Source organism: Colossoma macropomum, unplaced genomic scaffold (genome assembly GCF_904425465.1).
Source record: "Colossoma macropomum unplaced genomic scaffold, Colossoma_macropomum, whole genome shotgun sequence".
NCBI classification, from domain to species: Eukaryota; Metazoa; Chordata; class Actinopteri; order Characiformes; family Serrasalmidae; genus Colossoma; species Colossoma macropomum.
The window spans coordinates 14089945-14108031 of NW_023494784.1; the positions used below are offsets into that span (position 1 = coordinate 14089945).

Consider the following 18087-nt stretch of genomic DNA (forward strand, 5'->3'; position numbering starts at 1 on the left):
GGTTGCATATACTTAGGTATAATTTTGGTGGATTTGTACGTCAAGTTTTGTTAAATTGCAATATTATAATTAGCTCCTGATCTGCTTTGCTCTAGGTCATATATTTTACCTTCAAGTCTTATCAGTTTATTTTAGTCTGGAAAAATCACAAAAAGTTACTTTTACTTCTGCTTGGGTTTTTATTTCATTGAAATACCAATACATTTGTTTAGAACGTTTTAGGCTTTTCTATCAATTTGAAAATTTCATCTGTTCTTTCAACAAAAGTATAGTGTTTTTCATAGCTGGCCACTGAGCTGCCACATTAAAAGGGTCTGAGTGCCATTCTTGATTGCTCAGAGACTGAATATAAGATTTACAATCAGAAGTACTGGGACAGGGGCTAAACACAACAAACGAGACTGGTTTAACCTGTATGAAACATGCTACCTAGAAATAAAAAAAAAAATTACGTTCTGTATTTACGTTCACCTGTATCTCCATTTAAAATAAATTGGATATTTGTATTGCAAATTCCTGGAATTTTAACCTCACTGACCAATACGTATGATTCATGCTGTACAGTCAAGATTTTGCTAAGACATTTGAGACATATATTTTAGCATGCACTTAAGTGGTTTCTTGCTCACACATGCAAAAAACCTGAATCTCTTAAGTTGCACACCTGTTCAGACACACTGTGTTCTGAGGTTAATGAATACCTGAGTTGTAGGGCCAGTCCTGAGGGTATAAGTCGGTGTCTGATGCGCCCTATCTGAGCTGGATAAATCCCCACTAGCTCAATCACAGTCACATGTCTCAGGTCCAAGCCACATTGCGAATGCTGAAACACACACACATACACACACACATGCATGTACATATTAGCAATTTAATGTCACAAGTGAGTATTTCAGGCTCTTGCAAAGTTGATCAGCTTTAAGCAGTCTGATTCAGCATACTGTTGCATTTTAAAAGTAACCTACTAATATATTTCTTTTTAAAGCTTACTTAAAAAGCAACTTAATACATGTAATATTATGGCATCCTCTACAGGCCCCGCTGTCATGGGGAGCTCACACAAAGACCCCCAGCTTTGGAATAATCTTCCAGTCAGTGTTCGGGACTCAGACACAGCCTCAGCCTTTAAGTTTAGGCTAAAAATCTACTTGTTTAGTCAAGCCTTTGGTAATAGTTTTCAAAAGGGTGCAGATCTGGGGGTTCATAGATATAGAGTATTATGGCCTTCTGGACCAGTTTGACCACCATGGAGCTGTACCATGCTGTGCAAACCTCACCTGCATGCCACCGACACTCCTGCTGATACTGCTGCATGCACAGACTTGAACTATTAAATTATAGCCAACGCTTCTCCTGCTTTTCCCCTTTTCCATATCTAACACTTATACTAATGGTCAAATCTTATTTTCTGCACATATTGCTCTTCTGTTTTTGTTTGCTATTCAGTGTCGACCAGAGGAGCATGGGTTCCCCTTTTGAGTCTTGGTTCCTCTCAAGGTTTCTTCTTCTTGCTCTTAGGGAGTTTTTCTTGCCACTGTTGCCACTGGCTTGCTCATGGGCACTTGGACTCAGATTTTTCTGTGAAGCTGCTTCGTAATGGTGTCTGTTGTAAAAAGTGCTATATAAATAAACGTTGACTTGACCTCAGGGGGAGTGACAAAGTTGCTCTCAGAGTGCGCCATACTCCTAGTTGAAAAGGACAATTATTTTTGCTGTTGTTACTGATATTGTTGGTGTTGTTGTCACAGTAATTGTGTTTATTAGAGTAAATGTGTCTGAGGAGGGTGGGCTTTGAAGTGCAACCAGTGGTTAGAAGTGTATACCCTCCCTGTGTGTCATGTCCTCCCGCATTACCTTGTCCCTGTGTTTTGTGTTGGGGTTGCATGGGCTGGGCATTTCATGCCTCTGCTAAAGAAGACATCGCCTGAGAAAAAAGGGGGTACCAAGCACTATACCTTTCCCTTTCCGGACAGGTCACGCCAGCCGAGAGCAAGGTTAGTCTCTCCACTCCAGTGCATCAATGCAGGGGATGCTCACAGAGCTGGTTTTGGGCTGACTGCAAGGGACAGAAAAGGACAGTACACCCACAGCTGGGTACGCCAAGGAGACGCTGCTCTAAGGAAATGGCCACAAGAAAGGACTGGGGGCACCCACTGCCTAAGAGCACGCAGCCTATGGCACTTGTGCTGGCTGGGATGGTGGACTGGCTACGATGCCGCATACCCCAGGGTCTATGTCTGGGCTGGGCAGGTCACCAGGATATCCAGCCCCCTGGCGAGGCGGGGGCAGCTGTGGGGAGCTCAGGGGGCCTGGCAATGCAAAGTGGCTCTCAGAGAGCACCATAGTCCCTTTGTAGCACAACTATTGGTTAGATGTGTCTTGTGTACAATGTCCTCCTGCTTTACCCCTTCTCTGTGTTTTGTGTTGAGGTAGCGCTGGGCTGGGCATTTTTTTGCCCCTGTTAAGAAATAGGGCTGCAACAAACAACTAGTTTGACAGTCGAATAATCAATCGATTACTGAAACGAATAATCGATTATTCGCATTATGAATCACTACATTACCAAATAACTTTTATGCAGCTATTAGCTTTTAAATTTAGCTTGAGGTTGTTTTATGCATTTGCTAACTAACAATGAAGACCGTATAGATGAATACCATTCAAGAATTCACTGCTTAAATGAACGTTCCTGCTAATACAAAAGAAAAAAAAATAAAACTCCAATATTTTTCCTGTCACAATTTATAACCAAGGATGTGCAAAGCAGCAGCAAGAAAATATAACAAAACTAAATCTGTTTTCCTTTAATCAAATAAATAAAAACATTTATCTAAATTTAAATGCTACATTTAAACTGTGCAGTCTGTGACCTGTGCATTCTGCTGTCTGTCTACACTTTGCTGCAACTAAATTCTATAATCACAGATCTTTAGTCAATCAGAGGCAAGTCAGTATCTCTCCGTGCTCTTGTGAGAGGCTCGCTCTCTTCTGAGAGCAGATACTCCCCGCTGCAGAGAAGATGCGCTCTGATGGAGCGAATGGGAAGGTGGCGAATGTTTGTGGCAAACTTGTTCTCAAAACAGTTAAATTTGAAACGGTAACGCTTTGTCCAGTTACCCTGTGTATTCACTGAGAACTACGTCCTTAAACTGTTGGCGAGTGGAGCCAAACGTTCGCGGAGAACAGAAAACTGTTTAGTGTTCGCCGAATTTGAACGCACCGGCGGCCTCTGCGTTAAGACGACGATGCAATGTTATGCACTGTAAGCGTTATCTGGAAAGTGAACAGGGTCGCTGTGAATAATAGTTACTTGCTTCTCTGTTCCAACTCCATTAACGATACCAGAGAACCTGCTTTTCAAAATAGAAAACGCTCAGCTCAGCTCACAACATGAAGTAGGACGGAATTTAACATTAGCTAACTAGCTCGCTAGCACAACTATCGCCTCGTCCCAAACCACACACAGTTCTGTACTTCACACACTACATTGAGTGCACTTCTAATGGTATATGCGCTATGTTTACACACTATTTAGTGATCTAGTATGCGGTTTGGGAAGCGGCGTATCTTACCGAGATGAATCATCTTCATCCAATGGCCCCACGGGAGAAGGAATTTCATGTCCCATAGTACACACCAAATGACATAGCAAAATAATAATAATAAAAAAAAGATGACATTACCTGTAAATTAGACATCTGGAATCTGTAATAATGATTAGCAGCAGTGGGGGTAGAGATTATAAGAAGGCGCCGTTTCTCATAAAACTGGTCCAGTAGTTCAGCTGCAGATCTCACTCCAACATTTATGTTCATAGCTGTAATTGCAAAAGAAAAGGGAGAAATAATTCTGATGGTCCTGATTTTCGCATGACTAAAATGCTCTTATTTGGTCCTTCATTGGTTACAGCAGGATGGTAGCCTATTGCTTGTAAGAAATGTAGGTTTCTGTCTTTTGTGTTATTGGTGTGCTTATTCGATTATGTTAATGATATAAGCATATAAGGTGTGCTGATGAGAATTATTTTTGATCTGGGTATCTCTCCACTCCATATGAGCACTGTTTAGCTTTGCAAGAACATGATGACCCTAAGGCACTGTCAAGCATCTTGAAGCACTACTGACCTTAAGATATTAGCATCAGTAAATTCCTTTGTATAGTAGTGCAGGGCTCAGACTTTAATATGCGCAGCTGTGGCACTATTGTGAAGTGTTATGAGTTGAGGCTTGGCTTTTGTGTATTCTGTTTCTCTCCTTTCATCTCTCTCAAGTGGTCTTGATCTTAACAGAAGACTCGCTATGGCATAAATGGAATACTCTCTATAAAAAATGTCAAATAAGTTTAAACCTTTCCACCACCCAAGTGACGTCTAAGCCTCAGGCTGGACAGGCATAGGCCCATGGCAGTGGCATATGTCCCTCCACTTTGAGATCTATAATAATCCCTGTATTGCCTAACAATGTCATTCTTGCTTATTCAGCCATGCCACTGCACAGCCTGTTGCAGCATTTCTTTTCAGGATTTCTACTTAGTGCTTCCCCAGTAGCACAGAGTACTATTCATGCTAATTTACGAAATTTAACTCATTTTCGTCTTGCGTCGTGTGGACAGGGTAAACTAAGCTACTTACTGCACATAAAGATTCTTACAATAAGGAACTTACAGACGTTTTGGTTGGGGTGGTGGAAAGGCTGAGCCTCACATGGCCAGATCCCCCACCTCCTCCCACATTCATGTTAGCGGGTGCCTATTTCCCAGGTCTGGGTATCACCAACCCCTCTCCTCCTAGATCGCTGTCCGGATGGCCTCCCTTGCTGTCCGGACATCACCACGGGGGTGGGATGATCATGGGAGAAACACTGACAGACATGTTCACCCATCCAAGCCTTTCAATCATGGTTCTCCACACAGAACCAGATCTTGGATACTTGGCTATGCGACCCTTGGAAGACTATAGCTCGGCACCTGTCCTCTTCAGCGACCTCACAGAAGCCTCAGTTTCCATCCAAAGCATACAGGCTTACTGTGTGTTTTTAGAAAAATCTTAAGGAGATTTTAAGAAGCAAATTTAAAACTAATTGAGTTGAGGGCCCTTTTCATGCAGACTCAAACACAGTATAATGATGTGACACTAACACATTGTTATTTTGGTTGTGCCTAAGCACATTTGTGCCATTTGCGCCAAGTTGCTATATTGGTGGTCAGAAATTATGTGAGTGAATGACGTGGCTGGAGAAGTGCAGCAAGGAGTGTGACATTCAAAAACCATCATGCTATTTTCAAACCCACTTTAATCCAAAATAGCACTTCACAGCACTGCTGCCTTCACAGACATACTTTTAGAACAAAAGCCAGTGTAGGTGCAATGTCCTGTCTTGTTTCTTCAACACTATTTATATTACTCACTTCAATAAGAACATACAGTTTCAGTAAAGTAAACATTACTAACTAAATAATTTTATTTGTAACTAATGAAGACAAACACCTTGTGTTGTAGCTTCCAAATAACCAACGAGTTATTAGGCATGGAACATCATATGATTAATACAATCAATTCAATGACTAACAAAACTAAAATCTGACTGAGCCACATCCAAAGCTGTTGTGAAATATTCAGTATACATACATGATCACATACACCAACTAAATTGCTTATTAATGTGCTGAGTTGTTAAAACTATTATACTAGGAATAAGTAAGGAATCATTTTTGTTATGTTAGTCATGTCACCGTTATGTTTCTCAACTTTTACAGCTACTATTGATGGACTACAGTGCTTGACCAAAAAAAATATTTTATCTGCTTTAATTTCAGCTTTTTAATCTTTAATCTTCTTATTTATTTTTTAGCACACTGCTAAAATATTTCTGTGAAATCTATAAGATGATCAGTTTTTTCACTATCTGTAGAAGTAATGGAACACATCTGTTTTCTACAAAGGTAGCTATAGGAAAATATCACTGTGCTGTGCCACCTTGCACACTTGAGTGTTAAAGGGAATGAGAGGAGGTGATCTGAATAGATACTGTTGCAGCATGCTTGAGCACAGCTGTTGGTAATGTATTCATTGTAACCTTGCCTATTTTTGCAACTGCAGCGCTTTGTACCAGGTTAGCGTTTGTGCCAATGGTCATGAAAATACCAAAATGTATCTTCTACACCAGAAATGATCACAAGTTGCTTCAGGAGCTGCATGAGGACAAATCAAGTCTTGAGTCTAGAGATAGTTTAGTCTTACCTCTTCTTATCTGCAGGCATTTCATTGCACAATAGAACAACTTTCAGCCTAAAGGACAGAACTGAAGAGCTATACATAAGTAAATGCACTGTTTAAAGGAAAGAAGCAAAACAACTTGAAATGGTTGGTTAGCCTGCAGTGTGTATAGCAAGTAAGCTAGTTAGCAAGCATAACAGCTAATCCAGCTGAGGTTTCAGTAATTGCACTAGCTAACATGCTTGCAATCCAAACTACATGCCAATCATATGAAGTAGTTTTGTCTCTTTCTGCATTTACTACATATAGCACTTCATTTTGTCCATCAGACTGAAACATTTTCTATAATGAAAGACTTGTTATTTGTGACCATACTAAATCTGTTGGCTCAGCCAGCTGCGGGAAATGGCATTGCAGTAATGACTGACCGTAGCAAAACCACACATAAGGTTGAAAACAAAAGCTTTTATTTGCTGCATTAAGGTTGGCGGTCTGAAATTAATCAGCTTTTAATCAGAAATCAGTCTAAGAGTTAAGTCCTAATTGAGAGTGAGTTAAGGGCAAGTCCTAGTTAGTCAACATGCAACTCAAGTGTGACTGAGATTCAGACTCATCTCTCCATCTCTGTGTCAAACCCACATGCAGCAATGCCAGGTTTCACTACTTATTTTTGTGCTATGACCACAAAGATAGTGCCCTGAATGTTACATGATGATGAGATACAGTGCTGTAAACAAGTATTTGCCCCTCACCCAATTTCTTCTATTTTTGCCAGTTTGTCACATTCAAATATTTTGAAATCATCCAACTAATATTAATATAAGACAAAGACAAAACAAGTAAACACAGAATGCAGCTTTTAAACAGTCATTCCATTTATTGAAGACAAAGATTTATTCAAAACCTATATCACTCACGAAAAAAGGAATTGCCACCTAAAACTAATGGGTGGTTGTGCCACCCTAGGCAGTAACAAATGCAATCAAATGTCTACGATAACTTGCAATTAATCTTTTACATAGCTGTGGAGGAATTTTGTTCTTAAGGTGGAATGCAGAGCCCCGGATGTAACGGGACCCATGTCTTCCAAAAATTATTAAAAGTAGTTTGATGATCTGAAACATTCAAGTGTGACAAATATGCAAAAAATAGAAGAAATTGGGATTGGGTAAATACTTTTTCACAGCACTGTAGCTTGTGTATATGCACAGATCCTTTTCTATGAAATACACTGTTAGTAAGCTGCATGAATTTCAAGATATTAATGACCATTATGAGAATGGAGGTTTATTTGTATCACTCTTGTTTGGCTGAGGTGTGTGTGTATGAAATGTTCACATCTAAGCATATATGTACCTGCACAGCTGGTCTCGATACCGGACCATTCCATGTTGAACTGGCAAACTCGGGCAGCACTGCCTCTCAGCTCATAACCTCCCAGACAGCGGAAATTGCATGTGGCCCCATAGTTATCCCCAGCACTGTCACACTTCATCCAGCCATTTTCAGGAACTGACAGTGGGGTACAACGGCGCACTGTAATATGTATACACACACACATACAAAATGTGAGCTAGCTATTGTGAAATTGTGCCACTTTCAGTACGTTTGTGTACCAGAATGACAATTAAACATTAACATTTATACTTAAATAATCAGATTCGTCAGTTTTCCTGCCATTTTTAGAATTGTGTTGTGACTTGCGTGGCAATGTGGCTGCATTATTGCAGATGTTAAAATTTGTTTTATAAGGTTCATGGATCAAATGTGACAAAAATCTAGTAGCCTATATTTATGTGGATGGAAGTGTTTTTTATGTGTATGTGTATGATTCACCTTTCACTCTGATGTTGAATCTACAGGTAACTTTATTTCCAGCCCGGTCAAAAACAGTGTATGATTGTTTATGATTTCCTTCTGGAAAATGTGTGCCTGGAGGCTTCCCCTTTAGAATCACACTGTAAACCAGAGATACATGGCACATATTTAAGAAGGATCAAGCATCACAATACATGCAGGTTGTATACACTGACCAGCCACTTCATTAAGTACACCTGTTTGTATCTACACTCTTTGTCCATTTTTTCAGCTCCACTTAGTAGGTGCACTTTGTAGTTCTATGATTACAGACTGTAGTCCTCTGTTTCTCTGCATACTTTGTTAGCCACATTTCACCCTGTTCTTTAATGGTCAGGACCCTCACAAGACCACCACAGAGAAGGTATTATTTGGATGGTGGGTTATTCTTAGTACTGCATTGTCTTAATGTCAAGGCCAGATGTGTGTTCAAATTCAGAAAACATAGGAGAACGTTTGCAAACAGTTGCAAACAGTTTTCTGTTTGCCTTGAGTTCTCCACTAACGTTTACCAACACTCGCAAATAGTTTCAGGAGGTACTTCTCCGTGAACACACAGGGTAGCTGGATGAAGGGTTACTGTTGAAATGGAATGTTTATACAAAATAATTCAAATTTAACTGTTTATAGAGAACAGGTTTGCCACAAACATTTGCCAGTGCTTGCCGAATTTGAACGCAACTCACATTTATGGCTGGAGAGTGTTAATCATATATATATACATTGAGGCCACAATGGGTTCAGCCAGGCACGTCAATGGTGCCGCCATATCGCTATGGACTGCATTCAGTACCATTATAGAGCGACGGTGTAAGAAAGGTACTGTCCAAAGTGATACTATTTTAAGAATATTGCACTCAGAAAGTAGGACAGAATTATATAACAGAAAGAATCAACACTCATGCTTGTGTGTTGTTTATTGTTTGTGTGATGTTTATGTGCAGATATGATTTTGTGGTTGGTGAAGCACAGAGAACCTGTTGGTGTGATTAAGGGAATACTGATTTAACTATGTTACATTTTATTGCTGCTCCTTTGCACATCATTGATTTTAAATTTTGACAGGAAAAATATATGGTTGTTTTTTTATAAGCAGGAAAGTTCATTAAAACAGTAAAGATATTCATCTTTGTCTTCACTGGTAGTTAGCAAATGCATAAAAGAACCTCAAGCTAAATTTGAAAGCTAAGTTGTTTGGTAATTGAGTAATTCATAATCCAAATAATCAAGTATTTGTTTCAATAATTAATGAATTATTCGACTATCAAAATAGTTGTTTGTTGCAGCTCTACTGGTCTATTTAAAACACAAACGTGTACAAATTGCATTCTTACAAGAATAACACATCAGTGACAAGGAGCAACAGAAAATGAATGAAACTGGGTAGGAAAAATTATATATTCATCTTATAACACTAAAAGCAGAGGGGTCATCATACTCCTACATAAAAATTGGCTGTTTATATTTGAGGAGACTATAAAAGATCCAGCTGGACATTTTGTTTTGGTTAAGGTAACATAACATAATGAACCCTTAATATTGGCTAATGTCTATGCTACCAATGTTTTTGATGTCAACTTTTTCATGTAGGTATATACCAAGTTAAGGGACTGGTCTTACAGCAATGTCATATTGGGTGGGGACCTCAACAGCATATGGGACAATGTGTTAGATGAATCCTGTCCATTTCGGTCCGTATTATGTACTGGTCTTGCAGAAATATATCATGAATTTGGTCTTATAGAGGCTTTATAATCCTAAAGGAAGGGAATTTACATATTACTCCTCTATGCACCAAACTTTTTTAAGAATTGATTTTCTCCTCACCGACAGTAGCATGGTAGCTAACATTACTGATTGTTCTTTTGGTGATATTGTAATCTCTTATCATGCCTCAGTATATTTAGTGTATACCCCTACCAATGTTGAACCTCAGTCACGATCTTGTTGATTTCTCACCTACTTGACTAAAGATCCTCAGTTTATGAGTTACATTATAAATGAACTAAACATATTTATATTTGTCAACAATGCAGAATCCAATGATCCCTCTCTGATATGAGAAGCTTTAAAGGCATATGCTAGAGGGTTAATAATCTCTTCTGTCTCCCAAAAAAAAGAAGAGATAATCTGCCGCAGATCAAACCTGAAAACGGAACAGAGAATTATTTAATAAAGGCTTCAGGGAAAACCACAGCAAAAAAGAAAGCTGGCACAGTACATTTATATGCTCGACAGGAAAACTCTGAATAAGGACATCAGTGAGGTCTTTAAGTGGTATTTTGTAAAGCTATATAAATCACAGTGTACCAGCTCTGATCCCTTAATGTCTTTTTTTTCTTAGACTTTCACCTGCATTAATACATTTCCAGCAGGGTGATGAATTAAATCTTGGATGATCCACTTACACAGAGTGAGCTAATAGAAGCAATTAAAGCCCTCCCCAGTAACAAAAGCCCAGGTCCTGATGGGTTCAATGTACTCTGTATGTACCAAGATGCATTTGATAGAGGAATCCTCCCACCATCCCTAAGATTATCAAATATAACACTCATTTTGAAAAAGGACAAAAATCCAGCTTCATATAGACCTATTACCCTACTGTCTGTCCATGCCACAATCTTAGCAAAAATCCAGTGTCATTCACCCAGACCAAACTGGGTTCATTCTTTCAACAATGTTAGACATGTACTTAATATTACACAACATGCCCAAATCGTTAAAGAAGATATTATTTCGCAGAAGCAGCCTTTGATCGGGTGGAATGGGGATACATGCTTAATCTATGAAGTCATTTTGGGTGTGGGGAATACTTTATTAAATGGATCCAGATATTATATAAGAACCCTGTTGCTCATATTATTACCAATGGCCGGCATTCGGACCTGATCAGCATTGGTAGAGACACCAAGCAGGGTTGCCCACTGGCACTCCTAATCTTCAGTATTGTTATTGAACCATTAGCTGAAGCAATCAGAACTGACCCTGATATTCATTGCATTTCAGTTTATGGATCTAACCATTGCTTATCATTCTATGCTGACAATACACTATTATTCATTAATTAACCAAACCCTTCCTTTCCCTGATTGATTGAACTAATTACACATTTTGGCTTTCCAGGTTATAAGATCAACTTCTCCAAATCTGTAGCAATGCCTATTAGAGTAGTTCAGAACAATCCAATGAACCTGCTGCCATTCACCTGGGGCCCCACTGGCCTATTATATGTAGATATTACCTTGTCTAGACAGCTTGGTTAAGCATAATATTCCTCCACTCATGCTGAAAATTAAAAGTGATTTGCAACGCTGGCCATGTCTTCCCTGATATTTATTAGGTAGAGTGAGCATAGTTAAAATGAGCATCTTGCCTGGGGATACTGCAGGTCCTAACAGGCTCAAGTGGATTAGGTGTTCCTAACATACAGCTCTATAATTGGGCAGCTCACTTAATTTTCAACAACTAGACCAGATTTATGAATTGAATGTCAAGCAAACAAGGGCACACTCTCTGTTTAGCAAAATGGCTCCTAAACCACACAGAGAGGACACACAAAAAAGACAGCATAAAGGAAGGAGAAGGATGAATCTTGAGACATTTGGAGACAGGACAGAATGAAAGAAGAGAAGACAGAATAAAATGTGATATAGAAGAATGTAGCAAGGAGTCAAGGAGGAAGCCTCATATGCAGAGTATACCATCAGGTATCAGTACCAGAGTATAGAATTTGTTGAAATTCATCCTTCTAATGTTGCTTGTTTATAAAAATAATAAGTCAATGTAGTTAATGATTGTTGATACTGTGGGCTACAGCAAATACATTTCAAATAAGCTTGAAGCAATGCCACACTTTACGTGAAAAAACAGTATCTAACTGTGTTTTAAGGGCTATAATATCTAAATAAAAATGACTTTCAATACAGTTTTACATTTACATTAAGTAGTTATGTGTCACTTCACAAAAATACAATAGACATATCACTTTTTTGTGAATGTCCCTTTTTGTGAGACTGTGTACCAATGAGTCTTTCTTTTGCTGAGCTCACCTTACTTTTTATCAGACTGTAACCTGGCCATTCTATTATTAAACCTTAAATTAAACAATGTCTTGCGATAAACTATCTGATGCCATGCTGTTGTAAACCAATATAGATGCCAGTTGCCTATATGCTGACTGACAGTACACTTTAAGTTTATAACCATATTTAAATTCAAATCCATTGAGCTGGAGTATAGAGCCAAAACAAAATGTGTCACATATCTCACTTTCTAATTTACTAACATATTGAAATGTATATGGACATACACTGACTGGTCACTTTATTTAGTACACATCCTTGTTTTTACACTCTTTGTCCATTTTATCAGCTCCATTTACCATGGTGAACTAGCCCCCTTTCACCCTGGTGAGGACCCCCACAAGACCAAAACAGAGCAGGTATTATTTGGGTGGTGGGTCATTCTCAGCACTGAAGTGACACTGATGTGGCAGTGGTGTGTTACTGTGTGTTGCACTGGTATAAATGGATCAGGCACAGCAGTGCTGTTGGAGTTTTAAACACCTCAATATCACTGCCGGACTAAGAAGAGTCCGCCAACCAAAATTATTAATCCAGCAACGTCCTGTGGGCAGCATCCTGTGGCCACTGATGAAAGACTAGAGAATGACTGACACAAACTGTGCAGCAACAAATCAGAATGAAAAGCAGAACCATAATCCCATTATTTCTCAAAAAATGTTACACATATAAGGAATTTATCTTGGTGAGTGAACAGACCAGACAAGCACACAGACCAGATAAATATTGTTTTTAAAGGACAAATAAAAATACAATAAACAGGATATGTGTGAAAGGAGCTAAAGAGATATATCTGTACATATGGAGATATGAATATCTATACATATGTAGGTCCGAGTAGACATATAATTATGAGCTATGAGAACTATGAGATGAGCGTCTCTGACTTCTACATCTACAAGATACACCAAGATAGGAGTGTCTAATAAAGTGGACAGTGTATTTTTTTTTTCCCTCCAGTCTTGTTTATTATAGCAAAAATAAGACACAGAGTATGATAATATAATGTACAATACAACACACAATAAGCTAATCTTTCGAGAGGAGGATATTATATATTGTTTTATACCACTGAGTTATGCTAGATTGTGTAGGCGAGGTCCAGTTGACCAAGATGCCTTTTCTCACATCTGCTGTGTTTCTGTTAATCTTCTACAGCTCTGTTCATCATTCTGGAGACTTTTTTTCATAGCATCCTATTACAAACCCAATTCCAAAAAAGTTGGGACAGCATGTGAAATGCTAATAAAAACAGAAAGCAGTGATTAGTAAATCTGACCTGTAATAAAGTGGACATGGTATAAAATACAATCTTTTATGATTTACTTTATGAGCTTATTATTAAGTTGGGACAGAAACAGGTTTACCGCTGTGTTACATTACCTTTCCTTTTAACAGCATTTAGTAATCATTTGGGGACTGAAGACACAAACTGATCCAGTTTTGAAAGTGGAATTTGTTGCCATTCTTCTGCTATACTAGTCTTCAGCTGTGCAACCGTACAGGCCCTTAGTTGTTGTATTTTGAGCTTCATATTTTTTTCAATGGGAAACAGTTTTGGACTGCAGGCAGGTCTAGCACCTACACTCTATGATTTTTCAGCCATTGAATGTGTATTCAGCAGAAAGTGGCTTGGTCTTGTCATGTCGAAGTAAGTATGAACATCCCAGAAAGACAATGCTGAAAAGACAGCCAATATTGCTGGATGCAGTGATGGGCGGGGTTTATTAACAGTATTTTTTCAAGGTATTCCTGAGCCCATGTGGTGGTTTTTGGCATTGTCCTTTACGCATAGAGATTTAGCCAGATTCCCTGAATCTCTTGATGTTATCATGCACTGCAGAGGGTAAAATACCTAAAATCCTTGCAGTCCCTGTCTAAGGAATGTAATTTTTGTCAAAGTGGTCTCAACCCACCCATCCCACTATAAAAGACTAAGCATTTCTCATATGCTCCTATTTATTTCCAAACTTGATTGCATCACCTGTTTAAGATGTTTTCTAAACATTTCACAATAGTCAAAGTAGATTTATAAATCACTGCTTTCTGTTTTTATTTGCATTGTACATATGTCTCAACTTTTTTGGAATTGGATTTGCAATTAGATCCTACTAATTATGAACCTGTTAAGTTTTAGAGTAGCGTCATAAAAGAATCACTTTAATCATATTTTTACCTGCTTTTTTCAAATTGAAAACAGTAAACTTTTGAATTGTGACACTTTTGGAAGCTAGTGTAAACCATGTAGGCCCTAAAAGAATGAGCTACACATTTTTACTTTTAGTGACTGCAGGCTTCTCTATGCCATACCACACAGAGATGATACCATTATTATTGTGAAATGTAAAATATGTCTAAGAAATTATGCATACATAATTAGGCCTTTATTGAAACATCCCAGCTTAAATATACTGATAACTGTTGCATGCCACAGTGGTCACAGTGGGCACATGTTAGCTCTTAGAATTGTGATAATAAATGATAACAATGTACCACAAAGGCTTTAAAAAGTGTCTCACTAGCATGTTTATTAAAGATGGGACAGAACAAAATGCAATTTGTCAAATAATTAAATATAATTTTGTTTTCATTAGCTAACCAATCATCATCGATAATATTAATTGGCCAGTTCTTCATTTTTAAAAGAAACAAGAGAAGCTCTTACTGTTTGATTTGCCATCATTATACATGTTTTTTTTGTGCTTGGAGGAATCAGACGTTTTTAAATTATGAACATGCCTAGATCAGTGTTGCCACAACCAGTGGAAACAAATGCATTTGGTTGGCTCCTGTCACTCAAAAAGCAATGCAGCCTTAGGCACATTTGTCCCTACCTGATGTTCCACTTTTACTGAACTCACCCTACAGGACAACAAACTGCTCATGATCCAAAGCACACCACTACTGTGGCATGGATATGCACGGCTGTTCACTCATTATGAGGTAAGACGAAATTATTAAGTGTAAAGAAGCAGTTTTACCGCTCAGATCCAACCAAATTTCTCAGTGGATGCTGCTTTCCATTGCAATGAGACAATGACCTGAGACATATTGCTAAAGAAAGTATAGAGTTTTTCAGGGCCAAATCATGAAGGCTGGAGGCAAAATTGCTTGAATCAAGCAGGAACAAAAACATTTGCTTTACAGGCCTGGTAGAAGAACGTTATAAGCCTGGTAGAGACACACAGGGTCTGCTTATGTCTATAGATCACAAACTTCAGGCGATCACTGTGCATGTGTGTGTGAGAAAGACAATGACAAAGAGAGATTTAAGAAGATACTGACTCTGTGAGTATGCCATCTGCTGTGTCTTTGCCCTCTGGGGTATCCCAGGTCACTTTTGCAGTTAATTTTCCAGGCTCTGCTGTTTTCTCTTTCACACTTGGACATTTAATGCTTGGAGGATCCACATCTGTGAAAATATGAGTACCTTAGCACTCTACCACAATATGTCCTTACGCATCAACAATGGTTTGCTTTAAATTTACACAGTTTTCACATAACTCTAAATGTTAATTAGCCAAGACTTTGCCAGAAGCTAAATAAGCAAGTCTATATGAGTTTACTTAATAAATCAACACAGTATGAAGCAAATGTGAGACAGTTTAATAACGCAGGTTGCATAATACCAAACTGGTGGCTATGAGCTTTCTCTACTTGTTAGCTACATTGGCCTTGTAGCTCCAGTGCAAAACTAATGAAGCGCAATTAAGACATAGACTCCAGCCTAGTACTAGCAAATGCAGGGCACCTTGTATCAAGGGCTTAAAAAAATAAATTTGTATCTTTAACATGCTTTACGTTTCTGGCCAATTAATTAGTCAGATTAGTCCTACCAAATGTTTTTTAGTATTAGTATTTTATTAATATTTTTTTCATAATATAAGGTGGTCTTATACTTTTGGTTCTTTTCTCAAGCTCTCGTGCCGCGCAAAAATCTCAAGCTACTGAATGGCCAATCAACCTACATGCTCAGAATAAACATGCAGGTGACTATTCTTGTACTTTCTACAGGATGACATTTGACTGGGTCATATTGTAGCTTAGTGATAAGAGATTGGCTGTACTGTATTTTCTGCACCTTCTGCTTATTTATATCACCAGCATGTTATATGTCAATTTTTCCTGGGGCGAGGAGCAGCTTTAAAAAGCTGGAGCTTTGGGGTTCTCTCTTGTTCTAAGATTGCTACAATACCGGTCTGTGCTAAATTCCTCAGGTAATCTACTGACATGCTCAAGTTTAACCTCGTGTTTAGTTTAACTCTCCTGATCATCTGCCACCAACACTGCAATATATTACTTTCTTTCTATCAAAGTTGTATGTCTGATTATATCAAAGACTTTATTTGTGGTTCACTCTTGCCACTTGTGCTGTGTTGCATTTGGTTTAAAACTGGCTTAATCGGCACTGCTGAAAGAGGAGGTTATTGTAGAACACGTATTCAGTGTTGTGTTTGTGTTGTGTTTGAAGTTTTTGGAGTTAGGTTAGAGACAAACTGTGGACTATTTGGGGATCCCTGAGGACTGGTTTGAGAACCAAGGGTCTACCTACTAATGTTTATGAGCTAGGGTTCAAATTAATGTTTGCAGTGTAACAATGAGTATCCACTGATACACTGCAAACATTAATTTGAACGCCACCTAATAGTCACACATTTGTGCATGCAAAATTGATAATCTCACTCCAGTCTCACTCCAGACACATGAAAATCTCACTCCAGTTTCCTCACCAAATTTGATAAGGGGTGGCCTCAACTTTTTCATAGTCTATGGCCAAAGAATGGCCTAATGTGACCCTGGTCTTGCCTAACAACAATCATTTGGGGTAAGGAGTAAAATATGATTTTTAACCAAACCATTGCTTTTAAGTTGAACATTCACAAAGTCAAAAGTCAAAACATCGCTTTAAGTCAAAATTCACAAAGTTGTAAACACACTGGGGTCACACTTCATTTTGATGGTCCCCTATAGAGGGTCTACAGATACTTAAATTCTTAACAAATTTTCTGGTTGAACAACATTATAGTTAGGGTTAGGATTAGCAATAAGGTGTAGGTTTTGTGTTTAAGGTTAGGGTTAGGTTATGGGTTAAGGCTAGATTTAACAGAATCGTTCAGAGTCAATTTCAAGTTCTGTTGCATTTAACAGAATTTTAGTTGAACATTATTTGTACCATCAGAATAAAGAATTACCCACATTGGCAACTGTTCTTCAGAGATGCATAAAAAAGCAAATTTGCCCACTTTTAATAATGAACTATCATTCATGCAGATGTTTCAGTAGGGAGCCAATAAAATCACAGCATTCGGGGGCTCGAGAGCCAATGCCTGAGCACATAGGCTGAGTTTGAGGTCAAGCAGTGACTGCACCGCACCCCCTGCAGACTAAACTAACTCAGAGCCTGTGTGTGTGTTGTGATTGTCTCACTCACCCAGACATACACTCTGGCCCCCGCTCCATGTCTTGCTGCTTTGGCAGATAACACTGCGGTCTCCGCGGAGTGTGTATCCTGGTGAGCAGAAGAACTGGCAGCGAGAGTTGAAGTAGAAGCCATCAGAACACTTGTAGCCACCGTTTGATGGCATGGCCAGCTTCGGACAGCGTACCTCTGCAAACATAGTGCACTCATCTCAGCCCAGAAAATATCAAAATGGTAACTGCTACTCTTTTGTGTCAACAGACTCAAAACTGTTTGCCATGAGTTTTTTTGATCTTTACTGCCTAAATCACATTGGTATGGTAAGTGAAAGGGTTCAGATCAGCAGCACAGATGTTTCTTATGAGTTGTCTGTTTAACTTCTTTGTTCAAAAAAATCAGTTTTATACAATTTTCCCCTTACTCCAGGAATGTGGTAGATTTCAGGGTTGGTTAACTGCAGCTGCTTAAATAACATAGCAAAGACTTGTATCTGCTTGTTTTAGTGTGAAGTTTGT

The 18087-nt window shown here is 38.7% G+C and overlaps 1 protein-coding gene across 1 annotated transcript in view; it reads right to left on the minus strand.

Annotated features, from left to right (window-relative positions):
- srpx (sushi-repeat containing protein X-linked) overlaps window positions 1-18087 on the minus strand; it is a 29114-nt gene that overhangs the window by 1212 nt on the left and 9815 nt on the right. The window contains exons 4-9 of the mRNA XM_036569168.1: window positions 17585-17761; window positions 15439-15565; window positions 8051-8172; window positions 7571-7750; window positions 3684-3817; window positions 702-823 (exon numbers count right to left, since the gene is read on the minus strand). Coding sequence (XP_036425061.1) covers window positions 702-823; window positions 3684-3817; window positions 7571-7750; window positions 8051-8172; window positions 15439-15565; window positions 17585-17761 — 862 coding nt within the window. The remainder of the gene's footprint in view (window positions 1-701; window positions 824-3683; window positions 3818-7570; window positions 7751-8050; window positions 8173-15438; window positions 15566-17584; window positions 17762-18087) is intronic.